General features: G+C 44.8%; 1 protein-coding gene across 4 annotated transcripts in view; it reads left to right on the top strand.

Annotated features, from left to right (window-relative positions):
- RCAN2 (regulator of calcineurin 2) overlaps positions 1-23,080 on the top strand; it is a 261,968-nt gene extending 238,888 nt beyond the window's left edge. For all 4 annotated transcript variants that reach the window (XM_028509078.2, XM_028509077.2, XM_036024184.1 and 1 more), the window contains 3 exons: positions 797-970; positions 4,763-4,934; positions 20,531-23,080. In XM_028509078.2, the coding sequence (XP_028364879.1) occupies positions 797-970; positions 4,763-4,934; positions 20,531-20,697 (513 nt within the window). In that variant the 3' untranslated portion in view covers positions 20,698-23,080. The remainder of the gene's footprint in view (positions 1-796; positions 971-4,762; positions 4,935-20,530) is intronic.
- Positions 23,081-23,353: the final 273 nt, after the last annotated feature.

The raw sequence follows: 23,353 nt of genomic DNA, 5'->3' as shown, positions 1-23,353 counted from the left end.
GATTGCTTTGTATTGTGATAGACTTGGTTATGCTGAGGGAATAAAATGATCCACAATTCTCAGTGGTTGAATGCAACAGAAGGCCTTTTTTTCCCTTGTTAAAGCAGAGTCATCTATAGGATGGGGCGAGAGTTAGGCAGAAATATATTTGTGCTCCATGCAGCCACTCAGGAACTCAGGCTGAGGATCTCTCCCTGCTTCCAACTTTTGTACCACCTCAAACACAAGGCATCTGCAGACAAAAAGACTGAAAAATTTCTCAAGAGCTTTTTCCTGCCTTCTACACACATTTCATTGACTAGGACTAATCACATGATGCTAGAAGAGTTTGAGGAGTGTGGGCTCCCATCCCTTTAGGCAAGAAAAGTGCCACCAAGATCAAGAGTCACTAACAACATCTGCCACATGCTTTACTCAATTGTTCTAACAGTTTGGAAATAGTGGGTGTCTTTGAGAATCTTAGGACAGCTAAGATCCCTCCCCTGAGGAGAAAACACATATACACAGAAACTTACTAAATATTTTGCATAATGTTTAGATTCCTTGTGCACTTTAAACCCCATTCACTTGTATTCTACGGATCTCTGGAGCCAGGTTATGGATGCTTTGCTGAATCCACAGGCATGTTTGGCACCTGGCAACAGACTGACAGATGAAACAAATACATAAACAGTATTCTGTTTTAATTTTATGTTGGGAACAGCCTGTTCATTTACTTAGTTATTTGTTTTTGTCAGATCAGGTATCATGTGAAATACATGACCCATGGATGTTTCTCTGTGTTTGTTTTTACCAGGAAAAATTTGAGGGTCTGTTCCGGACTTATGATGACTGTGTGACGTTCCAGCTATTTAAGAGTTTCAGACGTGTCCGGATAAACTTCAGCAACCCCAAATCTGCAGCCCGGGCCAGGATAGAGCTTCATGAAACCCAGTTCAGAGGGAAGAAATTAAAACTCTACTTTGCACAGGTAAAGTAATTTTTACCAAAGTTAATCCTCTTGCCGTACAGTATTTCTTGCCTTTTTTAAACAATGCAAATGGAATTCTTTTCTACTTTCAGGTTGGTTTGTAGTCTGTAAGTAGGCCACTGAGAAATAAGCCTGTATCATGATTCTCCAGCTGGGCTAGCATAGAGGTTTAGAAAGCAGGCTCTGAGGACTGACAGTCTGGGCTTTAACCCAGATTATTGTATCACTGGGTCTCAGTTTCCTCACCTATAAAATGGGGATGGTTATATATACCCAAGACTGTTGTTATGAGGATTAAATAAATTATTGGGTATTGAATTGCCTAGCATTCGGTAGATGCATAAGAAATGCCAGCTAATAGTTGTAAAGAATGCTCTAATCACAACTACCCCTAACCTTCCTGGCAAGGTTATAATTAAAACTTAAATTTTAAGACAGTTTTAGTGGACTGTATACTTTGCAGTGTTCACATGCAGGATAAAAGGTACAAACATAAGGAAACTAATTTTGTGTTTTACTTAATCCAAAATCAAATTCTAGCTATTCCAAAAATGAATGGGTAATTCTTGGCAAAGCACACAGTGACCACACAGTGGACAATCAGTGGCCATATGTGCCATCAGTAAATATTTTGATCCATCTCTTTTTGGTCAGTAAGCATCATTTCCACCTTTGGACTCTACAAGGTGGTACAGATGTTGCTTCTTTTTAGGGCTGAATAGCATTCCATTTTATGTATATTCCACATTTCTTCCTTCATCACCTGTCAGTGGACATTTAGGTTGGCTCCATGTCTGGCTGTTGTGAGTAGGGTTGCAATGCACATGGGGGTGCCAGTATTTCTTCAAGAGCCTAGTTTTCATTATTTTGGGTAAATACCTGGAAGTGGAATTCATGGATCATACTCTGGTTCTATTTTAAGTTTTTTGAAGAACCACCAACTATATACAAGGATTCCAATTTTTCTTTTTTTTTTAAGATTTTGTTTATTTATTTTTAGAGAGGGAAGGGAGGGAGAAAGAGAGAGAGAGAGAAACATCAATGTGCGGTTGCTGGGGGCTGTGGCCTGCAACCCAGGCATGTGCCCTGACTGGGAATCGAACCTGCGATGCTTTGGTTCGCAGCCCGCTTTGGTTCGCAGCCCGCACTCAATCCACTGAGCTACGCCAGCCAGGGCTAGGATTCCAATTTTTCCAAATTCTTTCCAACACTTGTCTTTTTGTTTTGTTTTTGTTTTGGGATTTGTGTTTTGTTTTGTTTTGTTTTTTAAAATAGACATCCTGACAGGTGTGAGGTGATATCTCATTGTGTTTTGAGTTACCTTTTCCTGATAATGAATGCACTGAGCATTTTTCATATATATATTGACCATTTGTATGTCTTCTTTGAAGAAATGTCTATTGAAGTCTTTACACCCCTTTTTAATCATCAGTTTTTGTTTGTGTTTTTACTATTGAGTTGTAGGAGTTCCTTATATATTTTGGGAGTAGCCCCTTATCCTATACATGGTTTGCAAATATTTTCTTCCAATCTGTAGATTGCCACTTCACTTTGTTATTTTATTTTCTGTTCGAAATACTCAGCTTGATGTAGTCCCATTTGTTCATTTTTGTTTTTGTTGCCTGGTTATCTTTTGGTGTCATATCCATGAAATCATTGCCAAGGCCAATGTCATGAAGATGTTTCCCCTATATTTTCTTCTAGGAGTTTTACAGTTTCATATCTTACATTTTAAGTCCCTAATTCACTTAAATTAACTTTTGTGTATAGTGTAAGATAAGGATACTGTTTCATTCTCTTACATGTGAAAATCAGTTTTCCCTGCACTATTGTTAAAGAGACCATCCTCTCCTGATTGTGTGTTCTTGATGCCACTGTTGAAGATCAGTTGACCCTCTATATGTGGATATATTTCTGAGCTTCTATTCTGTTCTATTGTTTCCTATGTCTGTTTTAATTGCAGTACCATGCTATTTTGATCACTATAGCTTTTAAATATATTTTTATTTTATTTATTTATTTTTAGAGAGAGGGGAATAGAAGGAGAAAGAGAGGGAGAGAAACATCAATTTGTGGTTGCCTCTCACATGCCTCTTACTGGGGACCTGGCCTGCAACCCAGGCATGTGCCTTGACTGGGTATTGAACCAGTGACCCTTTGGTCTGCAGTCTGCACTCAATCCACTGAGCTATGCCAGGCTGGGCTAAATATATTTTTAGACTAGGAAGTGTGATATTATTTCTCTCAAGATTGATTTGGCTATTTGATGTATTTCATGGTTCTATATGAACTTTAGAATTATTTTTTCCTATTTCTGTAAAAAAATCCCTGGGATTTTGCTAGGGATTGCATTGAATCTGTAGATTACTGTAGGTAATGTGGACATTCTGCAATATGCAATAACATGGGTGAACCTCGAGGACATTAGCTAAGTGAAATAAGACAGAAAGACAGAAAGACAAATATTGCATGATTCCATGTATATGAGGTAACTAAAATAGTCAAATTCATAGAACCAAAGTGTGGAATGATGATAGCCAGGGGCAGGGGAGAGGGAAATGAGAAGTTACTGATCAACAGGCATAACGTTTCTGTCAGGCAAGGTGAGTAAGCTCAGGGGCCTGCCATACAGGGCTGTGCCTACCACCCACAATCGTGCATTGTACAGTTAGCGGTTTGTTAAGAGGTTAGGCCTCATGTTAAGTGCTCTCACCACAATGAAATAAAATAAAAACTACAAAAGAAAAAGAACTTAGATTTTGGACTCAGACCCTTGTTCAAAGCCTACACTGCTAATAACGTGTGTGCCTTGGAGAAACCTCAGTTTCCTCATCAGTTAAAACCCCACCATTTCCTTAAAAAGTTAAGCATAGAGGTGCCAACTGACCCAGCAATTCCACTGCTAGGTATTTGTCAAAGAAAATTGAAAATTGATGTCAAACGAATACATGCACACATATGTTCATAGCAGCATTACTCAAAATAGGCAAAAGGTAGAAACAACCCAAATGTCCATCAGTGAGTGAACAGGTAATCAAATAGTGGTCTATTCATTCAATGGAATATTATTGGCCATAAAAAGGAATGAAATAGTGATACATGCAACAACATGGAAGAACCTTGAAAGCATTATGCTAACTGAAGAAACCAGACATAAAAGCTTGTATATTCTATTATTCCATTTATATGAAGTGGTCAGAATAGGTAAATGCACAGAGGTAGAAATCATATTGGTGCTTGCCACACTCTGCTTGGAGATGAAATGGTAGTAACTGGGTATAGGTTTTCCTTGGCAGTGATAAAAATGTTTTGGATATAGATAGAAATGGTGATTGCAAACATTGAAAATATACCAAATGCCACTGAATTACTTCAAACTGGTTAATTTCATAGTTTGTGAATTTCACCTCGAGGAAGGAAGGAAGGAAGGAAGGAAGGAAGGAAGGAAGGAAGGAAGGGAGGATAGATGGATGGATTTGGAGTGGATCTGAGAACTGAACTATCAGCCTCACCTGAGAACTTGTTAGCAACACAAATTCTTGGGCCCCATCCCAGATCTACTGAGTGAGAAACTCCACAGTGGGGCTCAGCAATCTGTATTTTGGTAACCTTTCCAGGCAATTCTGATGCTCACTAAAGGTTGAGAGCCACTGTTTTATGATAATTGAGCACATGGTGGGTGGTAAGGAATAATTATTAAGGCTAAAAGTGAGACTCTGCACCTTAGTGTACCAATGTGGTGCATCTGAGCCATGATGAATCATGTGTCTTCATTTCGGTTCTGTTTAAAAGGTTCAGACTCCAGAGACAGATGGAGACAAACTGCATCTGGCCCCACCACAGCCGGCCAAACAGTTTCTCATCTCACCCCCTGCATCTCCTCCTGTTGGCTGGCAGCCCATCAGCGATGCCACCCCAGTCCTCAACTACGACCTCCTCTATGCCGTGGCCAAACTAGGACCAGGTAAGCTCTGTGGCCCTTTTAAAATTAAACATGTGTCAGCAACCTAGAAAAGCCAAATGAGATTAACAACCTTGAAATCCAGAGTTCGTGGTCACATCTGCATTTCTAATGGATTTATTGCTGTATGTGGACAACGAGAGGCATGAGGAATGAGACTGCAGCATCAGACTTTGTAGCTGTTTAAAAGCAACTCAGGAACCAGTTCTAAAATGTGGCATCCGGATTGCAGTGGAGACAGTTTAAGATCAGAAAAAACTACTTAATTCTTATGGGATTTCTCTCTATACCACAGTAAAGTTATTTCCTCAGAACAAGCAGCATGAACTCTAGCAGCTGGTGTGAGGCTACTATGCTGTGTGACTGTTTTATTGCTGTCACAGTTGGGCCCAGGAGCCCTCTGCTACAAGACAGTCTGGTTGCCAAAGTGAAGCTTCTGAGTCCCTAAGAAGTTGGTCACAGTAGCTTCAAACTTTAGAAAAGTCCTACGGTCACTTTGTTCCAATGTTGGGATATGTATCTCGGATTCACTCATTTTCAGTGCAATATAGTGTTCCATTGGGTGAATAAACCATCATTCTTTATGCATCCATTCTCTGGTTGATGGACATTTAGATTGTTTTCAGTTTCTTGCTGTTACAATTAAATCTACAGTTAACATTCTTGTGCATATCTCCTATCCACTTTTCCCAAATTTTCTTACCTGTTTTATACCTAGAAGTGATGTTGTCCTCAATTTCAGCAGATGTTGCCACCTTGCACTCCAGAGTATGTTTCCTGTATTATAGCAGGTGAGGGGATGGTGGCGGGGCTACAACCAGTGGCAGCTGAGGTTTAAGGCACTATGGATCCCAAGGGAAGTAATGGCATTGCGTCTGCTCCACTTACCAGTAGTTTTCCAGTATGAGGGGTGGGGCTTTAAATATGTAACCCCAATGCCATGACTGCATCCCAACAAATTCTAATTTCATTGATTTGAATCAAGTGCAAGCATTAGCACTTCTTTTAAAAGCTCCCCAGGTGATTCTGATGTACAGATGAGTTCAAGAACCATTGGTGGCCAAATGCCAAATGCCAGGGACGATACATTTCTAAGCTCTGTTCCTTAGTGTGGGCAGGAAAACACTGGGACCAGAATCATCCACCTCAGAAAACTGCAGTTTTCATCATCACACATATTGATTTTTATATACACTGAATCTTGAAAACTGGTGAATTAGAGCCACCCACTGTCCTGTTTCGCCCAGTACTGAGGGGTTCCTGGGAACTTTCAATGCTAAAACCAGGCAACTGACAGGCAAAGCAGGAAGAGCTGGTCACCCTATGGGATCCTCAAATTAGCATGAGGCTAATTTGATTAATAAGCACTCCCTGCAAGACAGTTACTGGCTGTCCCACGTGTGGCCAGCAGTTAAATTATGGGGCTCTCAAGAGCAAGCTCTTTGGGGGTTTCTGTGAAATCACCACCCAGTCACTCAGCTTCTAGGGCCTTTAAAATGGCCATTGTTTTCCCTCAAAGAGCCATTGTGAGAAGCAGGAGATGTCTAACTAAGATGGCAGACGAAAGAAGCAGTATAATAATAAGGGAGATATTTGTCAAGGGTGATTTCCTTAAGAGTCTGACTCACATACAGGAATCCTGAGCATATGCACTCCCTGTCCAAAGAGAGCCGTGTCTGTGATATGCATAAACGTCGAATGTAAAAGTTGAGTCGGTCTCAAGTCAAGCCTTGCAAAGCCACTTCCCAAGGTAACTCAGGATGCTTCAGAAACAGGCAAGCACAGCTCCCAAAATGGACCAATCAGAGCCGAGCTCCTTGGCACTGCCTGTTTGACTCCTGTGCACAGATATTAATGAGAACACATTTAAACACTTTGTGCAGTTAATCTGAAAGTCAACAAATGGAGTCCTTTGCAGAATCACTAAGGTCTTGGCTAGAGGAACTAGGAGTCACTGGCCAACTTCTGTTTTACAGGAGGGAAAACCTGAGGCCCAGGGGCGGGGAGAAGTGACCTGCAATGACCCTGAGGCCCAGGGGTGAGGAGAAGTGACCTGCAATGACAGGGCTTCCTACGCCGTGCTCCTCCTGCCGAGTCAGACTTTCTGACCAGCCAAGCCCAGGGGCGTCTTGTCCGCTCACTTGGAGCTGGTAATTCAATGACTTCAAAACATGTTTTATCCAAAATGGGAAAGAAAATTCCTATGTAGTTCATGTTTACAAAGCTTGATGCAAAAGCAAGATACAGGCAAGTCTCGACACCTCACAGCTAATGGAGGTGAGTCTAGGTGTGGAGGGCACTTCCAGGGACCAGGGTGGCCAGGGGCTGACAGAGGCAGAAGGGATGGATGGAATGGGAATTCGGCCTCTGAAGGGATGCACACAAGCCTAGCATGGACGAGGGAGGAGGAAGAATGAAATGGTCTTAAGGAGGCAGAGAAAAAACAGGGTTTTTTTTTTAAGAGTGGTGTATAACTTGTCAACAGTGATAAGAATGCTTAACTGTGCTACTCACCTATGAGCCTCACCGTTCCTGTACTGTCTACCATCCCTGAAGTGCCCTGCTGCACAATCAACAAGATAGGAACTCCCCCATTTAACAGATCAGAACACTGAGCTGTAGAAAGGTGAGCGAACCAGCCGGTTGGTGGCTATTTCTCTTCTGACTCCCCATTTGGCCAGATCCAGGGACGGGTGAAGGACGCGCCGGCTGCCTCGGTGGACTTTATGTCCGCTGTGCTCTGACACGGGCAAAACGTTCATCCTGTCCCTGAACTGACAATTATCTGTGACACCACTGTGACTCCACGACACCTAACCCAGGGTCTGGTGAGTGTACAAATGAAGGCCTGTGCACTACATGTGCAAGAGCGAATCTCACAGGTTTCCTGCTTTTTAAGGATGACTAACATTGCGTCCCATGAAACAGCTGTAATTTGGACAAATTCCCTAGGGTAGCTTTCTCTCCATCCCTTGACAGCAATTTGAGGCTATTTCTCTTGATTTAGTCATCCATTTGTCCTTTTCCTGTGTCCTTGAAGCTTCTTCGCCCCATAAAGATGAATGATTTGTATCCAGCGATCAAGTTGAAAATATCAGAAAGCTCTATTAGAGGCCTGGGCCTCTGGCAGCTGTTTCAGCTGCAACAACGAGGGCGCCTCCTCCCCACCCACCTCTCAGCCCCCTCCCCAGGGGGTGCCGACAGGAGGAGTCCCGCCTTCAGTCTCCTCGTGGCACTTCTTACAACACTCACTTTTCCACATGGTAATTTTTTATCATTTAAGTTACTGTCTTCCCTGCTTTTTGAGGGGAGAGAGTTTTATGAGTATGTTTTACTCATTTTGGTACTCCCAGTGCCTGATGGCACCTTGCACATAGCAGACGCTCAATCCATATTGGATGCCCTGGCCAAGTGGTTCCATTGGTAGGAGTGTCATCCTGAACACCAAAGGGTTGTGGGTTCTATCTCCAATCAGGGTCCGTAAGGAAACCAGTGGGTGTTCCTCTCTCACACGACGTTCCTCTCTCACATCGGTGTCTCTGTCTGTCTCTGTCTCTCTCTCTCTTTATCTATCTATCTATCTCTCTATCTCTATCTCTCTTTCGCTCCCTGCCTCTCCCTTCCTCTCTCTCTAAAATCAGTAAACATATCCTCTGGTGAGGATTTAAAAACAATTAGTGAATAAGTGAATAGATGGAACTATCACCCTGCCTAGAGATAAGTTTTTCACTGGTGAATTTTTGCTTTCTTATGGCTTTAGCCAAATCGAGCCAGGAAGCACTAAATTAATGTTTTTGTCCAATGAGACGACTTCTAGCATTTCAATTTTTAAAAAATAATGATTTAGCAAAATTCATTTTTAATCCTTTGGCAGAATCATTTCGGTACCAAAGTATAATGTTTTCCATGTGAAGGGATGACGACCTCAGTCCCAGGAGTACAGGGGCAGATTAGAATGAGAGCGGAGAACAGCCATTCGAACAACTGAAGGAGTGGGGTTTTGCTTCCGAGGAATGACTAATGGTGCTAAATTGACAGGGGAGATGCAGAAATCGAAAGGTGCTGACAAAAGTAAGTCTAAAGAAAGAGCATCCTGGAACTAGGATCCAGGGCTGGGATCCGATCGCTTCCGCAAACCGCTGACTTGTGGGAGCTTTAACATCTCAAGCTGTTAATGCCATGCCTTATTGGGACTCTTTCATGGAAGAAAGGTGAGGATGAGGACACAGGACTCGGCTGAGACAAGCAGGGCAAAACAGCAGCCCTGTTCTTTAAGAAAGGAACACTGGTGGCTGTCGTCCAAAACGCCCTAGAATTCTAGAGAGGCCCTTGAAACAAGCATGGAGAGGACAGGGCGGTTTCCAAGGAACCTCGATCAACCCACACCTGTGGATTGCCTTCGAAACCCTTAACAGGATGTACAGTGTGAGGCCAGAGCCCCCTAACACTGAGGCATCTCTCAGTTCCATTTATCAGAGAGAACAACTTTGTATTCTGGAAAATATCCCCATGATTGTATGTTCTGTTTTGGATCCAGAAAGTAAATAAACAGGTAAATTAGAGGAAAAAATTAAATAGAAACAATGACTAAAATTTTATATAGGGCTTACTGTGTGTCAGGCACTGCTCTAAACACGTTACTATAGTATCACATTTAATGCCCAAAGAAACTCTTTGAGATAAGCATTGTTATTTTCCTCATTTATTCAGGCGGGGAATGTGAGGCACAGAGTGGTTAAGTAATTTGCCCGAGGCCGCACAGCTGGTAAGTTAAAATACATTCCTCTACCACTGGCCAGAAGCAGAAGGGATTAATCATGCCCCCACCCTTGCCCCAGGGAGTAAAAAAATTTGAGAAGCCAGGGAGATTTCTTGAAGAATAAAATTAATTTATCCTGAAAAAATTCAAGATCATTGCAAAAGGAAATTAAAAAAATACAAAACACCTTATCCATTTGGTTCCTGCACTTTTCACTTCTGTGCTCGTTGGCACCCCACAACACACCCCGCAGCAGCTCGGCGTTCCCTCTCCGGTCCGGTGGAACCAGTGGATCAGAACTTGCCTTCCTCCCCTCGGTTTAAAGCGCAGTCATCACCTTTGTAAAACAGGGGCTTTTACATTTGTGTTCGTCCCCCTGGGGAATTTGGAGAAGCCATCATTCAACAATGACCTAGGCAGAATAAGACGGGCTTTGACCAGGGGGAGAAAGAATAGAATGTTTATGTCAGTTTATTGTCTGATACCCATTGTTCCTGAGTCCAGAGAGAGTATAGCGCTGTGTTCTTTTTGAACGTAAAACAAAATAGGAAAAACAAAAACCCAGCCCAGCAAAAGCGCTTATCTCGACCAATCAGCAAAAATGGCAAAATAGAGATGTAGGCTGCACTGAATGTGGGGGGTAAATCAGAGGCAGGCGTGAAATGCCAGGCTTTGTTCGGCTCTCTAGGATGGCTCTGGAAGGTCATGTTCATTGTCACCGAAAATGCCTGCAGGGAGCGATATGAAAAGTCATTGTCTAGTCCCTTTTTTCTGCCTGCTATTTTTAGCTCTTGTTAGGGAAATCAATTTTAGTTAACTGCAGAGGAAGGCTTGAAAAGGTGCTCGAGTTTCAAGTTATGTACATCTGCTATATTTAGCTTTTTTCCAAATTCTTCTCCATCAAAACATGTCATAGTAAAGTGATTTTGCCAGTTTGCTGCTTGGTATATGTATTGTTTTCTCTAAATGGAAAATGTATTTCATTAATCCACGTAACTTACAAGACAAATTTAAGCCCAGGCTCATTGATTCAAAGGGAGCAAACATTTCATTTGGAAGATATACATGAACAGCTTTATTCTGGGTGCATATGTCAGGTAACTATTGTAAAAGCCTTAATTCTTGCTAAACAATTACTATTTTCTGACCACAAATATGAAAAGCAGATAAAACAGCCCATCCCCAGGGCTGCAGTCAGTGTGGTCTCTGGGTCATTCTCGCCCACGGGGCATGGACTTGTGATCCTGGGACACAGGCTCACATTTTCCATCTCCTTTCAGTGAATCTTTCCTGGAAAAAATGTTAAATGGATTTTCGTCTCAGCATATATTACACAATTATCTTCAATCACTATTGAGTAGCTACAGAAAATGCTTCCTTGTTTAAAATTCACAGGTAAAACATACACATTGTAGGAAAAACAGAAGACATGACCACAGCTACTCCCTCCGCCAGGCGCCCACACTGGGAAAGGCAGAGCAGAGCGACTGTTCCCAAGGCGGAACCTCGTGGCTCTGTGACCCGCACACAAAGAGCTCGGACAGACAGCTCTTTCTTCTCCTGTGTCGGCGACTTTCCCCTCACCCCATGTGGACGGGCCTCACCTCACAAGCTGTAGAGGGTCCCTTGTTTCTGGTCAGCCTTGACCTTCCCCATCCTTCTCCCTCTCTGGTTCCCTTAGCCTTTCTCACCCTTACCTTTCTCCTAGAGCCCCACCTCTCTGTTGCGACCACTAATTCAGGTCTGCAGTCAATCAGTTGTCCCGCAAAGTACCTAGATCCTAAGGAGCTAAGGAGGGAATGAAGACAAATGGCGACCCTAATCCAGTCTTAGGGGAAACCCCCAGAAGATAAGCACATTTTCTTTAGGTGGAATACAGCACCACGTACAACGAAACCACAGAAGTATTCTCTCTCTCTCTCTCTCTCTCTTTCTCTCTCTCTCCCCTCCCCCTCTTCCTTCCTCTCTCTCTCTCTTCCCACCCCCCCCCCCACACACACACCTTCATCTTACCAAAAACCCCTTCTTTTTTCCTACTTTGATGTGGGGAAGGACTGAGGATATAGGACAAGAATAAAGACTCCATTCATTCACGTCAAAAGTATTTTCTCATTATAGGAAAATACTACACCTGCTGAGGCAGGGAAGTCGATGGTATGCACCATCCGAACCTTATTCCTAAACCTCGGAGCCCACGTGATTACTGTGCTTTGACCTCCGCCAACCTCAGAGTCCTGGCTCCACCACTTGTTTGTGACTTTGACCAATGTACTTCACCTGTCAGGGTCTTTTTAGTAATGGTAATTATTTGACGATTTGCAAGGTCATCTTGAGGATGGAATAATTAATACAGGTGAAGCACTTACTTGGCCCTGGGGCTGGCACAGAGACACTGTCGCCTTCATGGTGGTGATCACTGTCCTCTGAGCAGCACAGATGAGCAGGGCTTCCTCAGACAGACGTTCCCTCTGCCATCGTGCAAATTAAGGGAGGTGGAGCTGTCAGAGTAGTGTCTACCAGCCAGAAAGAACGATATGCAGGTGGTGATGGGTGCTATTTAAATGTGCCTGTTCTCCGAACTGCCAGTGAAATATTTGGGGTGGCCTATGCTTCGCGTCATCCTCTTTGGTGCCCAGGCTTAGAGGGCATTCTTGGACGGAAACGGCGGGTGCACAGAGGAAACGGGACAGAGCTGCTGCGGAGGGATGACCCCACCCTCATGCCCAGGCCCCGCCAAAACTAACTATGGGCTCATGGAAACCCAAAGAAATTAGACAGGAAAACATTTGCAAAGCTCTTCCTGCCCTGGAATCCTGCAAGATTTCTTTTAATACTAAATCACTCTGTCCAATTCTACTTAGAAATAAGTTCTTTCTCCACCCTCGAATCGAAGTTGTAATATTAAGTTCCCAATAAATCCATCTGCCCTGAAATAACTCCTCTTTTTACTTTTTTCTGTAAATGAAGCTCCAACAAAAGGAGAGGTATTTCTCTTGCTTTAGGATGAATGAGTAGAATTCAGGATGTGAGTTTGAATCCATACTCAACTTTTGAGTAGCCACGTGACCTTGAGACAGTTTCCTAACCTCTCTATGCCCCCTTGTCCTCTGGAGTAAAATCAGATTGGTGTGAGCATCAACAAATATAATCCATATACATCCACATGTCCATCCCTGGACATAGTAAATGCTCAGTGTGTGTTATCTCTTTATTATAACTTGTTTTTCAAACCGTGTCCTAGTCTCCTATTAAAATATAAGTGCCTATTTTAATCTTTTAACCCTGGCTTTCTCAACGTGGCACTTTGGAACTGACTGTCCTACACATTGCAGTACATTTAGCATCCTCAGGCATCACCTACAAACATCCCGGCACCCACACCCAATGCAGTCCCTATGACAAAAAAAAATCCCTATCACATTTTCAGATACAACTGGGAGTGTTTGAGAACTGCACTAATTACACCTTAGCAGTGTTTATTAGGTGGTTCTCAAATGTGACAGAGACATAGAGGCAAGGACTGTCGTGTAAGGAGCTCTAGGTGCCAGTGTGGAACAAAGAGGAGGACACTACAAAGAAGTGTCACCTGCTGCCCTCCCCCTTCCCAGACACACACACACACACACACACACACTCTCTCTCTCTGTCTCTCCCTCTTTCCTTCCCTTTGGGCAGGGCCCAAGAGGACAGCTCATCTCTGCTCTGTGCATCGTTGCTGGGGCAGTTCAGCAGGGAACTGGCCAATCAGCTCCCAGGATGGTTTGCTCACATGGCTGGCAGGTGGGATGTGGCTGTTGGCTGTGAGCTCAGGAAGGCTGCGTGTCAGGGGCCCTGGTGCCTCTCCATTTGAGCCCTTCATGGGCTGCTCGGGCTCCCTTACAACATGGAGGTGAGGTTCCAGGAGTGAGCATGCTGAGAGAATAATGTGGAAGTGCGTGGCATTTTGTGATGTGACTCGGGAGTCACACTGGTCACTACCACTGTGCTGTATCAGCCAAGGCAGCATAAAGGCCTACCAGGTCCGAGGGGAGAGAGGGCAGCAGGGACAGGCCTTCATGAAGGAGCAGCAAGGTTACTGAAGAGCACTGTGTGCAGGAAGTAGTGTGGCTGTCTTCACAAAACAGAAATAGGCTGCTACAACCCATGACTTTCCTAGGTTGAGAACTCACCTTTAACATGAAAGATAACAAACTCAAAGCAAGAAGGAAACATAGAGGGTCTTTTTTCAGAGTCCAAAGTCACTATAAGAGATATGGATTAACTCTGTCTATAATTTACAGTCCTTTTCTTTTTATAATTTATTAAATGATATCTTTTGAGAAGATTCATTGCTTGAAGATCATGCCTAGAAGAACTAGCGATTAGCCAAACAAAAAGAGGCAGGATGCAAAAGGAACAGATACTGCGTCTTTAGCTAAAGAACAAACATTCACTGAAAATATGGGTTGCCATGAAAATGCATTAAAAGTAAAAGATAAAACGAGGCCCCTTCCCGTAGATCCTCTTGTGCAGCAGGAGAACAGCGGGAGTGACAGGAGTGGTACCCAGCGACGCATCCTCTGAAGTCGGACAGGGTTTGACTGGATTTGATTGAATCCCGGCTCTGCCATTTACTACCTGGGTGATCTCACTTTCCTCCTGTGTGAATAAGACGTTATAAACCCCATGGGTCTGAACTGCCGTCGTAATTAAATATCTACTTTATGTGAAGTATTTAAGAGCTGGGTCTGGCATTTGGCAAGTGCTCCATAAGTAGCTGTTACGTTTAAGGCAGACGGTGAGTCTCTCTGGCCTAGCACTGACAGCCCACAGAAAATGAGCGAAATCCCACCCTTCGATGGTTTTCAGCTCAGCTGAAAAGCTAAAACTTACACATTTAACTACAGAAGAAAAATACACATGTGCATATATGTGTACTAGATATGACACAAGTAGGCCATAAATAGTCGAGCTTGATGCCTCATAAATCAGTCATGTGTTTACTGAGCACTTACTTACACCTTAAATTGCAGCAGTCACAAAAGAAGTTCAAGTCCTGGCTTCTGTGGTTTGAAACATCACCGGATAAAATAATGAATAATAGAAAAGGTGATCTAATCAAACATTATAAATGAGAGGTTCACACTATCTCAGGAAAAGGAAATCAGAGAGCTCATTAAAAAGGCAACTTGGAAATGGGGAGGAAGAAAGAAGGAAAAGGCGAGGAACTTACCAACAAGGAGAGAAGGGGATGGTGGTCAAGGGGGAAAGGATCATTCAGTCTTGAGGATCAGAATCGATGACACCCACTGTTCCTCGGGACCCAGGGAGTCATCGTGCACCCCTTACTTCTGTTTCTAACAGGGGCTCCACTGTGTCAAAGTGCTTTCCAGCTGCTTCTTTCTTTAACTATCGTGTAGCATGACTAGACTAGTCCATCATGCTGAAAACCAGAAATTGAAGGGCAGCATTGACCGCAGTAACACCTTAAATAATGATATCATGCATTTGGGGAGGGCTGTATAAAGTATTTGACACCTAGGTCTTTATTTTGTGGTATCGCAAGGATGTGGTGATCATTCCCATTTAACTGATAAGGAAACTGATGCATGGAAATGTAGAACACTGAGAGTCACATCACTAGCAAGTGAAAAGGTGAAGCTTCCGAATGTTCTGAGGAAGTTTGTTCTGGCAGGGAGGTTACTTCCTGCAGTGAGGAAACCAGCTGAGACTCCTCTGGGTGGGAGGAGGTGAGCCGTGGACACAGCATGCGGAGGGAGCTCACGAGAACTCTTTCAAAACGATATTCAGCAATGCTCTGTGACATAGTTACAGTGGGTGGAAGAAAGCAGATTCAAGGATGACCGACTCCAAGGAATTGCATCTAGAAGCCGCCAAGAGAAATGGGATAGCTGGGAAGTGAACGCAGATTGGCAGGGAGAAGACATCGCTCTACTTTAGACACGTGAGTTTGGAAAAGAGTAGGAGACGCAGGTGGAGATGTTGGTGCATCAAGTGTGAGATCAGGTCTGAGTACGCACACAGCTTCTCAGAGGGACAGGAATGGGGGCTCCTGTTGTTCCAGAGAAGGAATCTTCCAAGAAGAACAGCAGTAATGCTGGGAAATGATGCAAACCTTCGTCTTACGCCTGCTGAACTTTGCTGTGTTTTGAAAGCCTCCAGGGGAGGGGTTACACCTATTCCTGGGAGAACTCATGTAAGGACTTGTTTTGGGAGGTGCTGAAGTTTTAGGAAGACTTCTCTTGCCCTCCATCACAAAAGCTTTCTTATGAGGAATAGGAGCAGTCTCCACTCTGTTTGGCTACACACAAATATAGTATTTTGTGTATTGTCAGCTCACTCTTAACATAGCTGCATTATGCTGACTTTTGCAAACCACGCATAATCATACTGGTTATTGTATTCAGGAAGGGCCAACTCATGGACCATACGTCAAAGATAATGTGATGGAGAACTTCCTGGGTCACTGGGACCAACGATCACCAACACATTTCTCTGTGATTGTGCCAGAACATGTCACGATGTCCCCCAGCCGCCTCATCAGCACAGGGACCCAACCTCCCCCCTCCTGAGAACAGAAAGCAGCCCGTGGGCACCTCCACTTCCTCCAGACGTGCAGGAACAGAGACTTCATCTGCAACCCGTCTTCATCCACTCAGGAAAAGAGGCGACTGAACTTCGGCATCTATTTTTAGCTGTGACCAAGCCTATATCAATTCCAAAGGCCTGAATGACAATTTAATTTTGAGCGCATGCTAGAGGACTTTGCATTTGCACATCTGGGAGTTTGTTTCATGGGGGTGGCTATAAAACCCTGATCACTGCGATTTCTGGGGACTCTTGAGCCTGGCCTGCTTCCTGCTTGCAGGGGAAAGGACAGTTTGAACACAGACTGAAGGAGAGAGAGCTGGGTGAAACTCTGCTTTTTCTTCACAAGAAATGCTGCTCTGCGTGGCCCTGCCCACTGGACGGGGACGTGACCTGCCTGCCCTGTGAACATGAGGCACAATCAGCCCCTTGTCCCCTACTGAGCCCAATGCAGGGTGGCAGCATCGGCGTCAGCCCTCATGGTACAGGAGGACTACGCTGAAGACCAAGGGGAAAGAGAGGCCCAAAAAAAGGGAAATTCAATCCAGCCAGACCAAAGCTATTTGGGCTATTTACTTTGTGGGCTCTCAACAGCTGTTTAGCTTTGCTAGACTTCTATAGTAAGAACGTTTCCAAAAATAGAACAGTGGAATGTCAGAATTAATGGAGTCACGGCAATAAAATATGTCTACCACCAGGCTGAACTGATGCTGGCCCCTTGGTGTGAAAGTTGTCCTGCACAGGGTGTCCCCCACCACAGGGTGCCCTGCACGGTGTGCTGGCCCCTCTCCCCCTCTAGGTGCTGGGCCCCCGCACCCCCAGACTGAGGGGAAGGCACCCACTTTCGAAGAGTAAACACACCGTGACTAGAGGGATCTGTAAGGGGATGTTTTTTATCCAAGCCAGGACAAGCCAATGGTTTGATCAAAAGGCTAGGTTCTTAATGTATATTTTACTACCACTTAAAAAAAAAGCTAACTTCCTACCAACAGAGGAGGAAAGGGGCAGGATGTCTGGTTAGCCCCCGGACAGGGTCCCTGTGTCACCTCCTCATGCCCAGGCCCCACAGTCTCCATGCCCGCCCTGCTGTGACTGACTTTTCTGTCATCCCCACCTCCAAGGACAAGAGACTGCTGCTCCTTCTTCCCTGCGTCACAACCAGCAGAGCTGTGAAGGACATTTCAGCGGCCACCTGTGTTTCTTCAAAAGGCACCTCTCCCAATGTGTGAACTTTGAAGAAATTCTACCCACAGAAACAAGAGCCACCTCATTTCATTACTTAGACATCACTTCTTCCTCTGTGTCTTCATTGAGAGAGTCTCTCATTCAGAACCGCAAAGTGTTCCCCGAGGAAAGAGAAAATCGAAGAAACCTTGGATTCAGTGAACTCAGTCACCATTTGCTGTGGAACTTTTCAAGACGTCCTCTTCTCCCAGAAAAAAATGAGAATGTCAGAGATTAATTAGCTCTGATGGCTGGGGTGGCTGCGGGGCTGACCTGGACTCCCTGCTTTTTTTCCTTTGTGCATCCTCAGCACCCCTCCCTGCACTGCCCTCTGCCTGCACCGTTATCATTTTCCAGTGAAAAATCATGACACTCAGTGGCCGACTAGAGGGGGCATGTTCTGGCACGCCAGCGCCCTCCCAGACCACAGCCTCCTGCCTGCCACACAAAGCCCGGTGACCGTGGAGCACCTGGAGACCTCTGTCTGTAACAGTGAGCTATCAGGTGTCTGAGAAGCCCTGCTCAAAGGTTTCTCCAGCCAGCCCGCCCACCCCGGCCCAAAGCCTTTCACGCCCCTCTCAGAAAGAGCCGGTTCATGTGGGCTCCTCTCCTTAGCAGTATCTGAAATGGTTCTTCTACCTTGGGATTTTGACAAAAATGACAAAATGCTTTAAGGGAACAGAATAAACATTTAAATGAGCTATAGGTAGCATCAATATATACACCCCAGCTGCAAGGATATGCAACATGACTTCAGAGTGGACGACAGTGCCGTCAGGCTGTGCCATCAGTTTCTGTTCTCCAGGGGACACGTGAAGTGTAGCAGGAGTGATCCCGCCCAGTGTCTCCTTCCTGGCGTTGCTCTGTGCACCCTGTTTGTGCCGCTGTCCTCCCCTGAATCTAAACTGGTCCATGTCAGCTTGTTTATGTTAGAGATTTAGTACTTGTTGACACAACTCTCTCCACTTACACTTTCACCAGATCTGGAGTCTGTATGAGCCATGCATCTATGGTTCTGGTTGGTCTCAGGGGACTCTTCACAGAAAGAGGGCACGCTTAGCAGCGTGAGACTACATTGCTTTGCTAGGGCTGCCATAACAAAGTACCACAAACAGGGAGGCTTAAACCACCAAAACTGATGAATTCCACTTCTGGAGGTTGGAAGTCTGAAGTTAAGCTGTTGACCGGGAAATGCTCCCTCCCGAAGGTGCTAGGGAAGGACCGACTCTAGTCTCCCCTGGCTTCTGGCGGCCCCGGCGTGTGGCAGCACAAGGAGCTCTCCCGCGTCCTGTTTTCCCCTTTTTACAAGGACACTGGCCGTTTTAAAATAGGGACCTCCTAACAGCCTGTTTTCGACTTAATCATCTGCAAAGATCTTAATGCCAAATAGGTCACATTAGTAGGTCCTAGGAATTAGGATTTCAACATCTTTTCTGAGGGGAGCAGGGGGCATAATTCAGCCCATAACAGTAGCTGACTCTGAATGTTTCAATCCTTCCCAGCGTGACTTAGAAGAGCTTTAACATTTATTGCATGATCAGTGTTCCTCATTAGCCAATGTCAGCCCCAGAATTTAACACTGTCCTCTGCTAGAGGCTGCTGTTTTCACCCAGGTGTGCACAGCAGCACATAAATCATACCCTAGACCCAGAACTGACAATACTTGCCTAGTGGCCCAGAAGGGGCATTTGCCACTGCAGACTGAGGGTGACAGGCAAGGTTCCTGGACTGGGTGGTGTCTGGCTGTGATCCTGGAGAGGAGACAGGATTCAGGGAATCTCAGAGAGAGCTGTGGCTATGCCAAGTAAAAGTTGTTGGGTTGCTGGGTATAACACGTGGCTGTCATGAGTAGGAACCAGCAGGTACGCCAGTTTGACCAAAGCAAACAGGGAATCGATGGAGGTAATGTTGGAAAAGATTGAGGAGATTATACAGAGTCTTCTGTCCTAGCCTAAAAAATTAGGACTTGATCTTAGTGAGACCTGGAGACCCATTGAACAGGAGTGTGCCTGGGAGACATTGCTTATAGATTTTTCTTTTGATTCATGAAGGATAGTGAGTAAAGGATAGGATGTCAGGAGAAGGTTAAGAGGAGCAGTTGCAAGCATGCAGAATGAGAATGCCCCTCCTCCTGCTCCACCCCCTGGAGGTCTCCTTATCTTTCAGACCCAGGTCAACTGTCATGTCCACTAGGCAGCCTTTTAGAGTTACTTGCTCCTTACAGTTGGGTACCATAGTCCTCGACATGTATTGACACCCAGCACTTGCATGGAAACTGTGACACTTCCTGTTTCCACATGCCACCATTGGGCTGTGCTCTTGTGAAAGGCTCGGCTTATTTTGTTGTGCTTTGTAACCTCTATGGTGAGCCATGGGCCAGAACTTGGGAGATGCTCAGTCAATACCTCCTGAAGTGAAGAAAGACAGAAAGAATCCAATTGGTTGACGGCAATTTGATTGTAAGATAAGCAAGTTAAGAATGGTAGACTGAAAAGGACTGAAAAGGACCTTGATAGTCACCTAACTCAGTTCCCCAATAACTGCGACAAACTCCAAAAGAGCAGTGATCCTGCCTCACCACCTGTTCCATCCTGGGGCAGCTCTTGCTGTAAGATATGTCCAGCTGGAGAACTTAGAGACCACCTTATCCAAAAGGTGAAGACGTGTAGTGACTGGCTCAGGGCGACTCTGGAATTAGCAGCAATGCTGGGAGATCAAAAAGAAACCCGTAACTCACCAACAGACCCATTCAGGCCTCGCCACAATCCCATGGTGTGCAGGCATTGACATTCTGACATTTAAGTTGAGGACCTGAGGCTAAGAGAGGTTCAGTGGCCTCTTCAGTGTTGTACAGTTGACAGGTGGCAGGTCTGGGACACAGTGACAGGTAGATCGCAATCCATTCCCCATTGCCCCGAGCTGCCCCTGGGTAAGATCCCAGGTCTCCTGAGACTGTAAATTCTTCTCACTTCCTAAGAAAACCTCCCCAAAGCATCTGTTTCTCACTCCCACTTTTCTTGCTTTACAGGAGAGAAGTATGAGCTCCACGCAGGGACTGAGTCCACCCCGAGTGTGGTCGTGCACGTGTGCGACAGTGACATCGAGGAGGAAGAGGACCCAAAGACTTCCCCAAAGCCAAAAATCATCCAGACCCGGCGTCCTGGGCTGCCACCCTCGCCCTCCGTGTCCAACTGAGCTCACCGCTCCGCCTCGACAATAATATCTGTCTCCTCTTTATCACGCTTTTCCCCTCCTGTTGTTTGTTGAAAAAAAATTGCCTTTAAATCACTGGGTGTTCGGTTGTTTGAGATTCCTCCCTTGTAATTAAGCCTCTCAGACAAAAGGGCTAGGAAAGGTGATATGTTTCCTGATCATATCATACCCATCAAGTGTAATCCATTATTTAGCTAGAAGGTTCTAGGAAAAAAGTAGTATTTTCTTATTAAACAATCAGCACAGCCTATATCTTCATTCTCTCGTGGTGATCCAAGCCAGAGACATCAGTGACAAATAGCACCTGTGTTGTTTGTGAGCCGTTTCGGTCCCAGTCCTGATGTGCGTGTGTGTTGTTTATTCCTGGCCACTTAAGTAGGACCATAATTAAACTTGACTTTGACTGCATGAGATATCCCTATCCGGTCTCACTCAGTCCTCTGCATCCCGACATTCCCAGGACATGCATGATCACCAGCATTTATTTTCATGATTTGAGGATGTACTATTGACTCACAGATTGTCAGCATCCAGCCATGTCCTACGTAGATTAGGAAAAGTATCAGCATCGTCCAGCTCAACAAGTCTGGGTGCATTCACTACTCTGAGTCAATACTTCATAGCTCTATCAGAATTCCTGGAGGCAAAATTGAGCTTGGCCCCAAAGATATTCCTCAGTAGATTTTTGAACACCACTTCCATATAGAACTTCCCCAGCCTCGTTGGGGAGGCTGGTCCAGGATGATAGAGACTGATTTCAGACAAACCTATTTATTACAGAAGTTTCATGGTGTCTGAACGATTGTTTTTTCTCTTTGTATATTTGTACAAATGTTTCAGCTGTGCTTTTAAAATCTGGATGTTTTTTATTTAGTGATTGCTCAGCCATTTGCTGCTTAAAAGCATAATATGTGCATTGCTTATGAATGCATTCATATACTAATGCTGATAATCAGATAATATTACAGTCTATTATGGATAATGCTGAATTTTGAAAGGGCAGAAAACTTCTCATGCCAGTATCTAAATGATTAGCCAACATCTTTGCTATCAAGACGACTTGTTTTAAAATAAAGATGCTAATGTCAGCTGTAGACAATGCGGATGAAGCCAAATCTCCAGAATGTAGCAGCTGCTGAGCGTATTGAGAGGCAAAGGATGGTAGGTAAATGTACGCCGACACTACTCATGCAATGCCCATATGCCCAGAAACCTATTTGTTTTCGTCACATGTGATTTTTCTATTTCTCTAGCCCAAAGTGCATTACAGAGCATACACCGATAGAACCATTACCTTCTGCTCCATGTGCCAGGCCTCGTCTACTCCTGTACTTTAATGAATTACTTTAGATGCAAATGCCAATTACGACGGAGTGGGGAAATACTTTCATTACCCAAGCCTCAGAAAAACACGCGAGAACAAGAACACAGCCAACCGATAGAAGGACTGTTGTGGTTTTTGACTAAGGTGTATGTTAGTTTTATCAGAAACTTAAAACAGACTGATCACTCAGAAATTAAAGTCCGTTCTACTGTGAATATAGCAATATAGTACTGGACACAGTATAGGTGAAACTGAGGACAGCATTGCTTGTAAAGTCCCGAGTTTTCATAAGAAAAATGAAGGCTCCTCTTAAAAATAAGATCTGAGGAGTGTATAATAAGCAAATGCTTTTGACTTTCCTTTGCTGCGGAGGTTTTCGGTGTTTCTCGGACGAACAAGAGATGAGCCGCACTAGTGGGGAGATGTCGCCCTCTAGTGGCAGACACGCCGCCCTCCGCTAGGGAGCCGGACAGAGAAGGGCCGCTGCCGGCCATTTTGTGCTGAATCTTCCCAGTCATCTGCAGGTTGACTTTTTCAGATACTCAGAATTTTCAGCATGCAGGTCTTAAGGAAAGTCTGGATGAGAGAAAATATTTGCAAATGGCTTTTCAATGCTTAAAAACACATACATAAGGCACTTCCAACCAAATTTAGTAAAAGTTGAAACGACCGGTCTGTGTAGCCATAAAATAAAAGCTCAGTGGAGTGTGTGACCTAAATGGTTAGTTTTGCTGAACTTGACCGCAAAGTGTCCGTGTGAATTGGTCTCCGATGAAGCAATTCTCTCACTAGATTGGGCTTTCGGAGGGAGAAGAGGGACTTTTCGCAGGAGGCGGGAAGCGGTTCAGAGGAAGCTCCTAGCACTGTGCAAGTCAGAACTGCCTCAGCATTTCCATGACGCACATTATGCAAACCTCTTTAGCACTATTTTAAGTTTGAAGAGTTTAAATATGGGGGGAGGGGGTGATTTCCACCAACTGAATCATTTGTGCACGTGCATAGCTCAAAGAGCTTCTACTTCAAATAAACCTGGTGAATGACTCTGTCCGTGTGGTTGATTCCTTGCCGTTTGCGTAGCCCACCGTGTGGGGGTGATCCTGGAGGGGTGGTTCTGGCGGGGTGATCGTGGCGGGGTGATCCTGGCGGAGGGCGGCGCCACCCTCGGAGGAGACCGTCTCGCCTGAGCTTTTTTGGGCGAGCGCGGAGGGTGAGGCCAGGCCTCTTGGAGGAGGAGGACTTGGGACCAGGCCAGGAGGACGCGTTGGGCTCTGATCAGGGAGGTGGAACAGCCCGTTTATCGTCATCTTTGCACCT

Source organism: Phyllostomus discolor, chromosome 4, assembly GCF_004126475.2.
Source record: "Phyllostomus discolor isolate MPI-MPIP mPhyDis1 chromosome 4, mPhyDis1.pri.v3, whole genome shotgun sequence".
Lineage (NCBI taxonomy): Eukaryota > Metazoa > Chordata > Mammalia > Chiroptera > Phyllostomidae > Phyllostomus > Phyllostomus discolor.
This window is presented reverse-complemented; position numbering and strand designations above follow the sequence as displayed.